The following is a 14619-nucleotide window of genomic DNA, read 5'->3' as shown; positions in this document are numbered from 1 at the left end:
GAAAAAGGCAAGAAATGAATGGAAAAGGAAAAAAATAATAAAGAATGAATAAAAACCGATTTTATTTTGATGAACCCGAAATAAAAAAAAAGATTTTTTTTCCAGGGGTAACAGAAAAACAAATGCAACACACTGCAACATTGTGTAAAAAAGTGCTACAGTTACTGGCCCGCTAAGTTTCAAAAGAAAAGTTGTTGGCCCGCCAAGTAATATAGTGATCTGAAATAGCTTTAGGCGAGGTCCGGCTCGGCATAAGGGAGATATAGCACTGGCGGGTTTGCTATATAACAATTACTGAGTCTTGTAGGGGGGGAGGGGTGACGACGCCCGCGCGAGCGTGGAGTGGTCTGCCCACCTGAGTTTCCCTTTCATTATTTTCTTGTTAGTTTTTTTGTTATATACTAGCAAAAGAGCATGTGCATTGCAACGGGAAAAAAATAAACGATGCCCTAACCAATAACCGTGACTCAAGACCCTATTAGGTCAATGTTATTTATTCGAACACGACATTCCATCTGTGTTGCCACTTATCCTCCTCCCACCCTCATCGACGGTGGCCTCGGTGCTAACACAATCATAATGCGTTTGAATGTGGTCAATCCTAAGGCGTCTCTCTCTCAATAGGATGAGAAATCTGCTTTCCTTTTCCCCGTGCAAGGTTTGGCCGACGCGTCCATGCGTTGTTACAGATGATTTCATTCATATCCAATCTAATTTTACTAATGCCGATAAACGCTTTAACAATATAATTTTGCTGGCCAAATCAGAAGAGAAGGACATAGATCTGGCCTTACATGGTACAGGGGAGGAGGCGGCGACGAGTCCCTCTCCTTCTACTACGGCCGGATGCGCTGGCGGAGTAGAAGAGGAGAGCAGAGGATGCCAGCGGAGTAGAAGAGGAGAGGAGGCGAGGCGTCAGGGGGAGTGCTTCCCCAGAGAGCAGAGGGGTAGACGGAACGAGGGAGAGGAGTTTACGTAGATATGATTCAGACTGATCCGAGCCTTTCACATTGGAGAAACACGTTATATTTAAATAATTCTTGTGGCATGCTCGACACTCGGCACGTCGTTGGCATCTTTTTTCTATAAAAGCCGAGGATATGCACGATGCCTCTCTCTGTTTTCTTAGTTGGATGAGTGCCCTGCTTGGGTCTATCGGATTATGGGCTATGTATGGTACAATGTATTTGTAAATTTTTAGTTCAAAAAGTGTGTTTGCCCCTTTAATTAAAGGTGATAGCTACGCACTGGCCGACCGGCCCAATTTTTGGCCGGTCGGCCGCAACTGCTTGATTCGGTACGATCAAATCACGTACAAACCGCACGATCTTTTTCCTTCCTTCCTCCCTCTGACGCCTTCTTCTTTAAGTAATAACTCCAACCTCACCGCCATGGACGATCGACATGCCCCGCCTCGAAGCACCGCCCCGACGCGTCTCGCATGTTGCCCTCATCGACGGTCGCCGCCTGTCGCCGTCTTCGTCTGCCGCGTTTCTCTCCAGCTACGCGAGTCCAGCAACACGCGTCAGTGATCTCCCTGTGGCGACATGGGCAACTCCGGTGCGACACCACAACTCCAGTGGAGACGGTCCCTGGTGGCGGCACCTCTAACCACGTGCTCGTGAAATGTACTCTTCTCAGGTTGCTGGTAGCAGCAAAAAAATCCGCCTAGCAAAAAATGTGCCGGTTCTAACAAAAAACTCGCTGGTGCCGCCGCACCCATCGCCATCGTGGCAAAAAACGCTTGCCCGTTAGTAGTTTGTGGTTGCCGGTTGAAGCAAAAGTAGCAGAAAGGCAACACGGTTGTAACAAGAAAATTGACTTCGGTGGTGGGTTGTAGCAAAACAAGAGGCTGGTTGTAGCACAAAAGCACACAGTTGTAGCAAAAACTGGACGCGGGTGGTTGCTTGTAGCAAAAACAGACGCCGGTGGTTTATAGCAGGCTGCTATGCTAGTTGTACCATCGCGTAAAGATGGTTGTAGCAAAAATCTCCATGCCATCCTCCTCCCCTCCTTGCAGCACCAGGTTGGGAGAGCCCCTCCTCCCTAGTAGCTACTGGGAAGAGATGAGCAGGGAAAGGTTGAGAACGGCGTGGAAGATGATGGGATCGAGGCGTGGTGCTCCACAGCGACGCAAGGAAGAAGAACATGATGTGCGGGGAAGGAGTGGACGAGCTACTGAGCGGGGAAGTGATAAGGTGAATAAGTGGCATGATAGGGAGCGATGAATCGATCCAGATCCAATGCAGCTCTCGCGTCTGTGCAACGCTTCGGCCGGCTAGCAATGTTTTCCTTAATTAAATGTGATTTGTGAACTGTGTGATAACACATTAAATTATTTAATCTAAATATCCCGATATATGCATTTCATCAGTTTTCTAAAATATGTATGTCGAGGATGTAAGTGCTTCTTATCACCGGCGATTCAGATATAATGCATTCTCAAGGAGTATAACATACTCTGTCCATTCCGGTTTGTTGAGCCTATCTCATTTTTTTGTAAGTTCTACTTTTATTTCTTTCCCTCATATGTGTAGATTATGAGATGAATTAAATTCTTACAAATACTAAAAGTAAACTACCATGTAATATTCCTACTCATTCAGTGGTCATGATATGCATCCGTCGCAGTTAATGAAGATTAAACCATGATATGCATTTCTTCTACACGTGAGCATGCGCCTTCTAGCCTCCGAGGATATTGTCATGGCACACTGATGGGCGTTTGGTTGGACACATCCATTTTTTCCGTTGCAACGCACGGGCATATGAGCCAGTATAGCTAAACTGGATATTTTTTTCTTCCGTTGCAAGCATGTTTGCCAGTCCTTTGAAAAAAGAAAAGAAAAGAAAAACACTCTCAAGCTGGTTACACCGTTAAAATATTGATGGCAGATTGGTTTCTGCAGCGACATTTCAAGATCAGCACGACTTGAATAAAATACGGGACATTTGCAACTACTCCCTCCGTCCCATAATATAAAATGTTTTTTGACATTAATATAGTGTCAAAAAACATCTTACACTATGGGACGGAGGGAGTACAATATTGAGACATGGAAAGCAACTGGTATGAACCTTGACAGAGTAGAGGTTATATGGTTGTCAGATGAATTGGATCGCCACGCGGTTAATTACTGGCCACTTGCGGTTGATGTCTCCAGAAAATACAGCATGGAAAAAATGGCAAGGTATCTCTTATTTTAACTTGTTCAATTGCAAATCATTTGTTGTTCTTATAACAATCAAGTTTGTTTACTGTTTGCCGAGCAGTTATTGTCGGAACAGGACATATGGGCCACAAGGACTACCTGCTGCTGAGATTTTCTACCCTCAGCATGCAGGTTGCTGCTATATTATGCCAGAAGGTTGGTCTATCTAATACAGGACTGAAAAGAACATTATAATTTTTATTTTGTTTGTGCTCCTAGCAATATGAATTCATGGCTTGTACAACCACACCAGATTTTGACCAAATCAGTCAGCGCAGGGTACATCTTAGACATGTGAAAGAGAAGTCTTCATGGATTTCTCTATTACTATGCAGCTCTTAAGAGAAGTCTTAGTGAACTTTTCTTTTTTAAAAAAAAAAAGAGGATGACCCCCGGCCTCTGCATCTGGGCGATCCATGCGGCCACTTTATTAATTATTATCACAAGACCTTATAAAGTCATACAACAGTAAGACTGAAGCCACCGTCTAAGCAACAACTGTCGCTACACCTATCCAATTGATGAAGGGGCGCTGATAGCCTGAGCCTAATGCCAAACAGACATCGCAGCCAAACCTAAACATATAAGACCTGAGGTCCCAACCAGGACGCCTGCCTGGTATGGGGCACCTACCAGTCCGGCGCACTCCTCAATCAGGACGCCTGCCGGGTATGAGGCCGCCGCAGCCACCTGCCATGAGTCCATTTTCAGAGCTGTACTGTTGCATCTACCGTGCCAGGTCTCACTGCCATCGATGCCACCAGGACGCCAGACAGCGTCGTCCTCCTGCGCGAGTCCATCCTCCCACATCGAACTCCGAATCTGCACTGCGCCACGCCGTCAAGATCCGTCGCCATCAATGTATGGATGAAGCACCGCTCCACCAAAGAGTCGTCCGCTGGTCCCGCGAAGCCGAGTGCACCTCCAAGAATGCCGCACCCAAGGGGGTTACGACACATGATTGCCGCCAACATCCGATCAGCTGATCTAGAGTTTCCCCCGGAGGTATTGAGTGGAGTTGGGAGCTTCACCTTGATGATGCCTTCATGAAGGAAACGATGATAAGGGCATCGTCATCACCGGCTCCGGCCATCGACCGAAGACCAGGTTTTCACCCAGATCCGTCCCAAGAAATCCACCTAACAACCTGTGCACCGTTTCGACCGCCTTCAAAGCCCCAGATCCAGCCGCCTAGATCCGGCGACCAACCGCAGCAACAGTGCCACCGTGGGATCCCTGGCGCACCGGCCACTGCCTGAGTGTGCCACCACTCGAGCCTAGGAGGAGGGCTCCCACCCCGCCTCGCCAAGCCGCGAGAGCTGCCGAGAAGGATCCCGCGCGCTCGTCACCGTCTCTGATCCGAACCAATCCATAGCAGATCGCCGTCATAGATCCGCCTTGGACAGGGACTGCACCACGCCATGCCGCCGCGGGAAGCCCTAGCTTCACCGGCCACCACCCTCCAGGGCCGCCGCCCCGGGATCCAGACAGAACATTGCCGCTGCCACCGCCCAAGTTCCGCCGCCGCCGACCGGCCAAGCCGCCGGTCACTGGATGACCATGCGAGCACAGCCAGCCGGTCGACCAACTCCGACGAAGAAGAAGGCCACCACCACCAAGCCTAGGGCCGGTGCCCCAGACATCCTCGTGTTGCAGATCAAGTCCAGGAGCAGTGCACCGCCGACGGCGATTGAGATCGGTAGCACAACGAATTAGCCCGACAAGAGTCAAGGCCAGGTCCGCCGTTGCTGGTGCCGTCCACCCCCGCCGTCGCCGCACCACTTCCATGCCGCCGCCGATCTGGCTGGAAATGAGCGCCGCCTCCCAACTAGATCGGGATCCGAGGAGAAAACCGCCGCCGCCGCCACGCCACAAGGGCTTTGCCCTGTGACGCCCCGGCGACGGCGGCGGAGGGGAGCGGAGGTGGGGCGAGGCTGTAGGAGGAGGGCGGGGGCTCCCCGATGCGGGGCGGCACCGCCGCACGAGGGAGGGACGGGGGAGGGAGGGAGGGGACGGGGAGGGAGAGAAGTCTCAGTAAACTAAACGCTTTTATATTTCTTTTACAGAGCGAGTACTTATGTGTCTACTTCAGCAAGTAGGGACTAGAGATGTTGAGCGTAGATCAGTAGGCTTGTCTGTTTCTTTAAATAGTGAGCACTGCATAAACACCATCATTCGAGGGAAAATGCTCTGCAGCTCTTAGGAGCCACACTCGTGCATATCTGTACCGCTGGTTGGACGGGGATCTGCGAAGGGGAAAGTAATCGTTCGGGCATAATTGAAGCATGCCATCTTCAGGTTCGGTGTATAGAGACTGTATTGACCATGCTGTTCGGATCGCAGAAGCAATCTAACGAAGGCCTGTATCAGTCCGTGACATGATCCGGATGCGTTTTCTCCCGCAAATCGAAGATAAACATGGTGGAGGTTTCACCCTGGCTCACCCAAAACCAACCCCCCTCTCACGCGCGCTTCCCGTCTAGCATCAGCTGCCCGCATTCATGCCACTGTAGAGCGCGCAGCTCCATGTTGAATGTGGCTTAGGGCGGACGCAACCTCTCAGTGCCTTCGCCATTGAAGCGGCGTGCCGGCCGAGGGCGCCACCCACTGCACGCCCGGCATAACACGCCTCCTCGCCGCATTCAAATGCCTCCATTAAACCGGCGTGGAAGCTGAGACACCTATTCCGGCCACACGTCTGTTCACGAGCGGGCTGATATTAAACACAACGCCGGGCAGACTCCTCCTGCCCGTCCTCTATATAAATCATGCCAGACGCCGGGCAAGGATTGCACCACTTCGTCACTCCCCATCTCCTTCATCCACAAGTTTCTTCAACCTTTCGATGGCAGCCGACGAGCCGGAAGAGCAGTTCTCCGGCATAAAAACCGGCTGGGTGGCCCGCCGAGCCCGGCGGGTACGAGCGAGCCACCTCACTGTTCCACCTCCTTCTTCTAGCCCGATGGAGCAAGTTGCCGCCCCAAGCCGGTGCGTGGTTCAACAACTCGCCGCTTCAAGCCAGCTCACGGAGGAGTGGCGAGTTGCTCCACGTCGGCACGACGGGGAGCATGGCGGCACGGGCATCGTCGCCTCAGTGCCTGTGACCGTGCCATCCGCCGTCGACGCGTGTGTAGCCGCAACATGCAGGCAGAGAGAGAAGCCAGCTACGCGGATGTCTACGACGTGGCGGCCAGCACGCCCACGCACGCCTCCATCATCGAGGAGAAGTAGAACACGGGAGGCAGCCGCCGCTTGGGTCCCAGGAAGACCACCGTCGGTGACCTTGCCGGTTCTTCTTTATCTCAGACCATCCCGGGAACCCGCCTGAGCTCCACAGAAGCACCCTTCCCTCAGGCTGAAGCACCCTCTTTGCCGCTTCGATGAGTGGCGCAGACGGACATAGGGGAGATACGGGGGAAGAATATGCCTCCGGGGCTCCCGGTAGTTCGGTTAGCGGGCTGCCGGATATGGGGAAGACAAGCCGTGGTCGGCCGTAGACTAGTGTAGTGTATCTGTGTCGTGGGAGTGGAGCTCCGCGCGACCGTACGTGCACATAGTTTTAGCTTTTTAGTTGAATTTTTGTCCAGAATATAACCGTTTTCGTCTAGTTTGTATGAAATCCGTCATGTTTATATGCAATCCGGCCTTGTTTGCACGAATTTCATCCGGTTAGTTTTAAGCGTCCTTCCGCATCCATGTCCACAGACTGCCCCCCCCCCCCTCCCGGTCCACGCATAGATGCGGGAGAAAATTTACGGGTTGCCGTTGGAGATGCCCTTGGATAGATCACAAGACATATTTTCATAATGTATAAATTTAATATTGTAGTTGCAATTAGTTTTCTCCGACTCCCTCCATCCATATATACGGGGCTTGATACAATTTTTGAGGATGTGTTTGACCATTGCCAATATTAACAATATATAAGATGTATGATACACCAATTATATCACTAGAAACTCCTTTCACGTATGAATCTAACAATATGCTTTGTGTAACACGCATGCCATATATTACAACTTTTTTCGAAAAACTTCCAATCTATTCATTTTCAATCATGGCAATACAACGAACATCAGAAATTAAAAAAAAATACATTTAGGTCCATAGACCACCTAGCGACGGCTACAAGCACTGAAGCGAGCCGAAAGCGCGCCATCGTCATCGCCTCTCCCTCGCCGGAGCTGGGCAAAATTTGTTGTAGTAGACAGTATTACTACTTTAACCCATGATCAAAAGGAATCTCGAAAATGTATTAGGCCCTACATATATATGGTTGGAGAAAGTATATGCACTACATTATGAACGAAGGAAGTATATAGTAGGCACATCAAGATTATGAGCAAGATGCAGCTGCCCGCTGCCAAGCATACATCATACATAGCCTGGACGGAGCACACGCGAGGCGCCATAGTTGATGGACCCATACGTTGACATGAAGGGGACAGCAGCGCACAGGCACAGATTCGATCTCGAATGGGACGCGAATCGAGAATGGTAAACCAGCCAATGGCTGTACGGCACGCACGTTGTCTAGGCCGAGAAGGCGCCAGGTGCCATCAGGTAGGGTGGTCTCGCTCGCACGTCGGCCCCCGCCACCCAGCGACGCAGATCTACCATCGTCCCTACGCTGCCACTTGTGCTAACGAATTCACGCTATCCACACGCAGTCACATCCTCATCGCATCCTGCTACTATTCCATGCTTCTGTATAAAGCCTCTGGGTGCTGACTAGCGAGTAGCAAGTGAAGCATCAAGTACCCCTGGCAGAACAAAACCCCTCGCTAAAAACAAGCGCGAATACAGCACGGGGGGAGGGAGAGCGAGAGAGAGAGAGAGGCCAACAACCATCTGTGCGGGCAGATCGACTCGTTGTCTCGTTGCAATGGAGGCCGACATGGACATGAGCTTCGATTTCTCTTGGGAGACGCCTAACTTCTTCGAGGCCCAGGTGCTGGAGCTCGGCGTCGTCGACAGGTGAGCCTGCACAGTCAAGTGCGCCGCTCTGCTTGTTCATGGAGCAATCCATCGCCGGTGATTGTTCCTTCCTTTGGTGCCTACTAACCGTTGGATTACCCTTGTTGATTGTTCTAGTATGTACTTGCCGGCTGAGGACTCGCTGTCCGGTCTGTACTCGTGCTACGACGACTCGAGCTCGCCGGACGGCGCCAGCTCGTGGTCGTCGGCCATGACGAGGGCAACCCGCGCGAGCAAGAACATAATCATGGAGAGGGACCGTCGCAGGAGGCTCAACGAGAAGCTTTACAACCTCCGCGGCGTCGTTCCAAACATCACCAAGGTGAGCGCGCCCGTGCCCGCCTGCGCTTCATCAATTTACAGATCACTACAAGAAGAGGACTTATATATGTTTATACAGTTAATTTGATTGGGTTTGTGCGGCGTTAGATGGACAAGGCGTCCATCATCCAGGACGCTATCGCGTACATCGAGGCGCTGCAGGAGCAGGAGCGGCAGCTTCTAGCCGAGATATCCGACCTCGAACCAGACAACTGCACCGCCGCGGTCAAGACGGAAGACGTCGCCTCCGTCGGGAGCCAGGCAGAGGAAGACGGCGTGGGCTTGCCACGGCAGAAGAAGATGAGGAGGACTAGCTCCGCCTCCTCCATCAACGACGCCATCACTTCCCCTGCCACGTATCCGGTCGAAATCCTCGAGGTAAATATCAACCTTCGGGCTCGGGGCAACATATGAAACGACACCATGCAATTGCAATTGCAAAGACGTAGTGCAATCGATGGAATGACTCTGCGGTTACGGTTTGTGCAGCTGGAGGTGACGAATGTAGCGGAGAAGCTGTCGGTGGTGAGCCTGAGGCACGGCAAGGCGCGGGACGCCATGGCCAAGGTGTGCGGGGCGCTGCAGTCGCTCTGTCTCAAGGTCATCACGGCAAGCGTCACCACCGTGGCCGGCGGCATGGTCCACACCATGTTCGTCGAGGTAACCATCCATCGATTCGCTGTCTTTCCCACCCAATCAATTGCTCCTCTCGCTCTATCCTGATTTCTCCAACGAAAAGGATTTGCTTCCGTCCCTTTTGCTCGGTTGCTCCCGAATTTCTTTGATGACATCACCTTTGATGACGTCACAAAAATGACATCATATGTGACATGGCTCGTTCATAAAAAGCATACGCTGGGTTTCTTTCCTCCATCAACTCGGTAGATTATTACGAACTTCATGATGTAGTGCATCTGTGCTTTTCGAGATTTAAGTTCGATAATAAATTAAATCAACATGGAAAACTACGGCGGAGCAAAATTTAAATCACTGAAAACTTCTTTCGAATACGAATTCAATGATATAATTTTTGCTCCGCCGTAGTCGCCCACATTGATTAAATTTATAATCAAACTTAAATCTTAAAACACAGACACACTAAATTATGAAATGAAAGAAGTACTCCCCGTAAGGAAAGTAAAAGGGGCGACGTCCTATCATGTAGTCCTACCTCATAAAATATGACCAATGAAAATCCTCCGCAATAATCCTCTGAAGCTGCACCACCACTTGATCCTCCGACATAGAGAAAAACACTACTCCTCGAACCTTGGTATGTATCTCTGTCCTTGCGTTTTCAATGCGTGGCGGCTCGAGTTGACACACTGTCTCAAAAAACATGAGTCTCAAACTGCAAGGCATGTGCATACTACTCCTCGAACCTTGGTATGTATTGCTCATCGTCGCGAATGTAAGCCTGGTTGCCACGGTGATTCTGTCGCTATTATTCGCCGCCGTCGAACGACGAAGACCCTCTGTAACAATTATTCCCGTATGCACCATCTCCATCATAGTCAAACTTTCACATCTATGCATTCCTTCGAGCATGGTTAATAATACAGCCAACGATCGGTTATAAAGAGTTATCATGTCATCTAGAGTCAAACTCATAGATGGCATGTACAATACTACTAGTAAGCTTGAAAATGTGTACTGTTTTATTAATAGTTGGCCCACATTATACCTCACAAAGTGTCTTGGGTCTCGTGTTGCAGCTGGCTACTAACCAAGAGCCTGTTTCTCTTCTCTCTCCTCCAACTTAGTACGTAAGATATAATATTATATTATATTCCTTACAGCATGCTTATGTCACCTTATTTACTTGCTCTTCTGCCAGCGCTGTTATCAAACCAACAATGGTCAGCTCCAAAACCACTGCGCGCCCGGTGTGTCTTCTTTGTATGTTTGTGCCACCTTGATGATCAATTGTTTTTCTGATAAAGGGTGAAATTTATTTTCTTAAAATGGAGCATCAGGATGATCCAAACACAAAGAACACACATCCGATCTTTGCATGATTAGGATGTACACAACCAACGCCCATGCACGCACACATAAATACATCAGCAAATAGTAAAGTCATATAAGACCAACATTATGCGTAGGCGAGGAAAAAATAAAAACTCAAAGCGATACGATTCACTATCGATAAACTACATCAATGACCATAGCCGCAACAACCATTTCATGACACCACACGAATGACAAGGTTCTTCAACAACAGTGCCTTCAGAAAGGGATCGGCGCTCATACGCCGCCGTCACCAGACCCAACCACCCAAGTCTAGAATATACATTTTCACCCTAAAGAACCAGTATAATCATTTTCGAGCAACGCCTTTAGCAAGGTAAGGACACAAAAATATCGGAGTATAACCAAGACGGGTCAGGCCTAGGTTTGCACCTCAGAACTCAAGCCAACGTCACGTATGTGTTGTAGCCATCACTTTTTCGTGATCCCGGCAGCTGCATGCGATGTGGACCATTGCCGCTACGCCAAGGTATCGCCCATAGTTTGCATCTTCCCGCCAAAGCCAACCACCGAGTCTGGAGAGAGGAACCCTCACAAAGACCTTTCGGTGGGCACCACATTCCGTCATGAGTCCACCGTTGCACGCCGGTGTGGTTACCATAAGGACCAACTACAATGGCGAAGCACAACACCGTCGACTACCACCTCACTGGAGAGAGCCCTTCACAGGCTTGTCATCCTAGGGGCCGATATGGCTGGAGCCGTAGCATGAAAGGCACATCAATATCGCCCGCGTGGAGCGTAGCCGCCACTAGATCAGGAGCGGATAGCCGCTAGATCGACGTTGCCTTCCGATCCAGGTCGACAAGAACCAAGGCCGCATTGCCAAATAGGGAAGCCGACACGTGCACTGGGACTGCTGTCACCGCCATAAAACGAGGCTTCTATACAGGAGCTGCCCGCCCAGCACCACCTGGAAGCTGTTGCATCCACACAACAAAAGCCATAGGGACGACGCGCCCCGTCGCCAACTTCCTCGAGTCGTCTGGCGCTTCGCATGTGAGCCCTCTAGTGGCGGCGATGTGTTGGGAAGAGAAAGGAGCACCCTAGTGGTGGCTGCGATGAGTGTTTCCCCCATGTCGCAGGAGGCGACACGGGGGATGCGGGTGTTCGCTTCAGTTCTAGGCGTCTTTGTCGGATCAATAGCTTTTGGTGAGTAAGAGTAGAACTATATCCCGCAAAAAAAGAGTATAATCCCAGTGTACGAGCGCACTAGGTAGTAACGCCGCATATTGGGCTTGCAGTGTGACATTCCTCCTATCTCTCATGCATGCATGCATACAAAAGCATGATATCAATAAACCATTTCCCTAAATTGAATTAAAAAAATCTTTACCTCTTAAATCATTGACCCGATTAATGATTTGCTTTCACTAGCATTCTGGTGACGAAATCTTCGAAACTAGATCCCATACCAACATGTTTCGACAATTTTTTTGCCGGTACATGCCATATTAGTGTCACTTAGTTATCTTTATTAGCTACCTTGTTGTCAAATTGAAATTAACTTAGTTTTTAGATTTCTGGAAGTCGATATACACTGCTAAAAGCTTGCTTCATGATGCTTATGTTAGTTGGTGCCTCTTCCTACTTATTGTTAATCGTTGAATACTCATTCTTTAGCTATGCATAACATTGCAGTGTCCAAAAACGTATGAAAGTATTGCTCGGTAACTATATACAATCATCATGGAAATTGTTCACGGTTAAAGATGGCAACTAGGGTGACATAATCTCACAACTGATGGCAATGAAAAAAAATCATTGAAGAATGTCAACATCAGATCTTGTTTCGAAGCCTTGTGGAGACAAACCCAGCGGTGTAGAAGGATCGCTAATCGGATTAGCGATTTCTGAGATAAATCATTATAAAAGTTCAATGCAATTAATGTGATGACATCAACTTTAGATGAAAGATTCCTGTATGCATGCATGTGCCTTTTCTAGAAGTGAAAAATGCCGTTGAAAGGTGTGGTAGCATCAAAAGACACATATGCACACATTGCTACATATTTTTTTCCTTAATTTTATTGATAAAACTTAGTTCTATTTTTCAGACAGAAGGGATGGATGGTGCTCAGACAATCAAGGAGATGATACAGGTTGCACTCCACCATCTCAAATGAGAAGAAGCCCGTCAAATTCCATGAGTTACTGATGATGTTAAAGTGTTGCAAACGATGCACTACTGACTTCTACCTATAGTGTATCATGTTCACTAAATCATGACAAGAGAGGCCTATGAGTCCACCTTAGTATGTCATCATCTAATAACACCACAACAATTGTAGTTATTAATCACTAGCAAAAGAGCCCGTGCGTTGCAACGGGAGAAAAAACACAACACACACTCTTAACCGAACAACCATCACTCAAGACCATAATAGGTCCATCTCCTTTATTTTAGCGACGCATCATATTTGTGTTGCCGCTTATCCTTCTTTTCACCCTCGCCGGCGATGGCCTTAGTGTTCACACAAACCAAAACGTGTTTGAATGTGGTTAATCCTAAGACGTCTCTCTCTCCTCCCTCTCCCCCCCTCTCTCTCTCTCTCTCGCTTTCTCTCACACTCGCGATGAGAAATCTGTTGTTTCCCCCTGCGATGTATTCAGAGGTATGCATGTGTAGTTCTCGATGTTTTCTTTTCCCTATATGACTATAATGGGTGTTTATTTGCAACCTGGATCGCCGCCTGTACGAAAGAAAAATGGATCGTGCGCTATAGTTATAAGTTTGCTTCCAAAACAATATCTAAAAAATATTTAACAGGTAAAATTAACATCATATTCAGATTTCACACATTTTTATAATCAAATGTCATATATAACATGTTAAAATTGGAGTTACGGTTTAAAAGATACGTATAATTTAGAAAACCATTTGTTTGACTTAAATATCTTCCAAAATAATATTTATAAATACTTAACAGGTTAAAATAATCTTATATTCATATTCTACATATTTTTCTAATCAAATTTCATATATAACATGTTTAAATCGGAGTTACGGTTTAAAAGATATGGATCGTTTAGAAAAGCATTTATTTGACTTAAATATGATCCGTGGATGGAATACCTAAAAAGTCAGGGGGGTTTCGAAAAACTGTAAAATAACGGTTCGGTGTGACTTAAGTCCGGACTGCGGGTTGATTTCATGAAAATGCAGGGGCTTTTTTGCAAAACGGTGCGACGGACGGGCAGAAACCCTACGTGCTTTATTATTAGGTAGAGATAATCACTAGTAAAATGGTACCACATGGGTTAGAGCATCTCCAGCCGCGCCCCCAACAGCCCCAGGCGATTTTTAGTGCCGGCGGGCGAAAATCGGCCCAATCGCGCCCCCAGGAGTCCGTTTTTCGCCAGGTTGGGCTGAAATAACAGCCGGCGCACCCGAGCTGAACCCGACGCGCTGGGGGGCGCCGGCACAAGCGAAAAGGGGCGTGGGGCCGCTCTGTCGGCGAGAGGAGGGCCTTTCCCGCCGTTTCTTTCCGCTTTTTCCCCCGGCTTCCCTCTCATTCTCTCCATTCCTCCCGCCAATCTCCTCCTCCTTCCCTCCCGGCCGGCCGCGATGCCGCCGAAGAAGTACGTGGTCCCCCGTACCGCAACGGGTGCGACCGCCGCCGTCGCCCAGCCGAAGCAGAGTAAGCCGAGGGCGCCACCGTCCAAGCCCCTGGCCATGTCCAACGCCGACTTGAGGGCGAAAGTTCAGCACCGGGAGGCTGTCACCACCGACCGTCAGAACAGGGCCAACGCCAAGAAGGCTCGGGACAGCGCGGCGCTCGCGGCTGTGGCGGCGGCGGATCAGGCGGAGCGCTCGGCCGAACAAGCCGAGGCGGCTCGCGCGGGGATGATGAATCCACCCGACGCCCACGGCCAGTACGTGCCCTGGAGCCAGCAAAGCGTTGGTTCTCCGGCCGGCTTCTCGTCGTCGCCGCAACCCTGGGGCTGCACGCAGTCGCCGGCCTACGCCGACGGGGACGCGCACGGTGGGTTCAACCCCAACATCACCTTCCCCCATGGTCACCCGGCCCAGCGCACGCCCTCGCCCACCATCGCCGGCGTGCAGTACCCTCCGTAC

At 49.5% G+C, this 14619-nt stretch overlaps 1 protein-coding gene across 2 annotated transcripts; it reads left to right on the top strand.

Moving 5' to 3' along the window:
• The first annotated feature begins 7952 nt into the window (after nucleotides 1-7952).
• Nucleotides 7953-12839, top strand: LOC109762016 (transcription factor BHLH6). 2 transcript variants are annotated; one of them, XM_020320821.4, is made up of 5 exons: nucleotides 7953-8189; nucleotides 8307-8511; nucleotides 8619-8888; nucleotides 9000-9170; nucleotides 12599-12839. In XM_020320821.4, the coding sequence occupies exons 1-5, from the start codon at nucleotides 8098-8100 to the stop codon at nucleotides 12665-12667; spliced, it is 807 nt and encodes a 268-aa protein (XP_020176410.1). In that variant the 5' UTR covers nucleotides 7953-8097; the 3' UTR covers nucleotides 12668-12839. The 2 variants fall into 2 exon arrangements, with proteins under 2 accessions (XP_020176410.1, XP_020176409.1); XM_020320820.4 differs by lacking the exon at nucleotides 12599-12839 and adding an exon at nucleotides 10348-11850 and having other exon boundaries at nucleotides 7960-8189.
• Nucleotides 12840-14619: the final 1780 nt, after the last annotated feature.

This window comes from Aegilops tauschii, chromosome 2 (assembly GCF_002575655.3).
Source record: "Aegilops tauschii subsp. strangulata cultivar AL8/78 chromosome 2, Aet v6.0, whole genome shotgun sequence".
NCBI classification, from domain to species: Eukaryota; Viridiplantae; Streptophyta; class Magnoliopsida; order Poales; family Poaceae; genus Aegilops; species Aegilops tauschii.
Note: the sequence above shows the minus strand (reverse complement) of the source record. Positions and strands in the feature narration are given on the sequence as shown.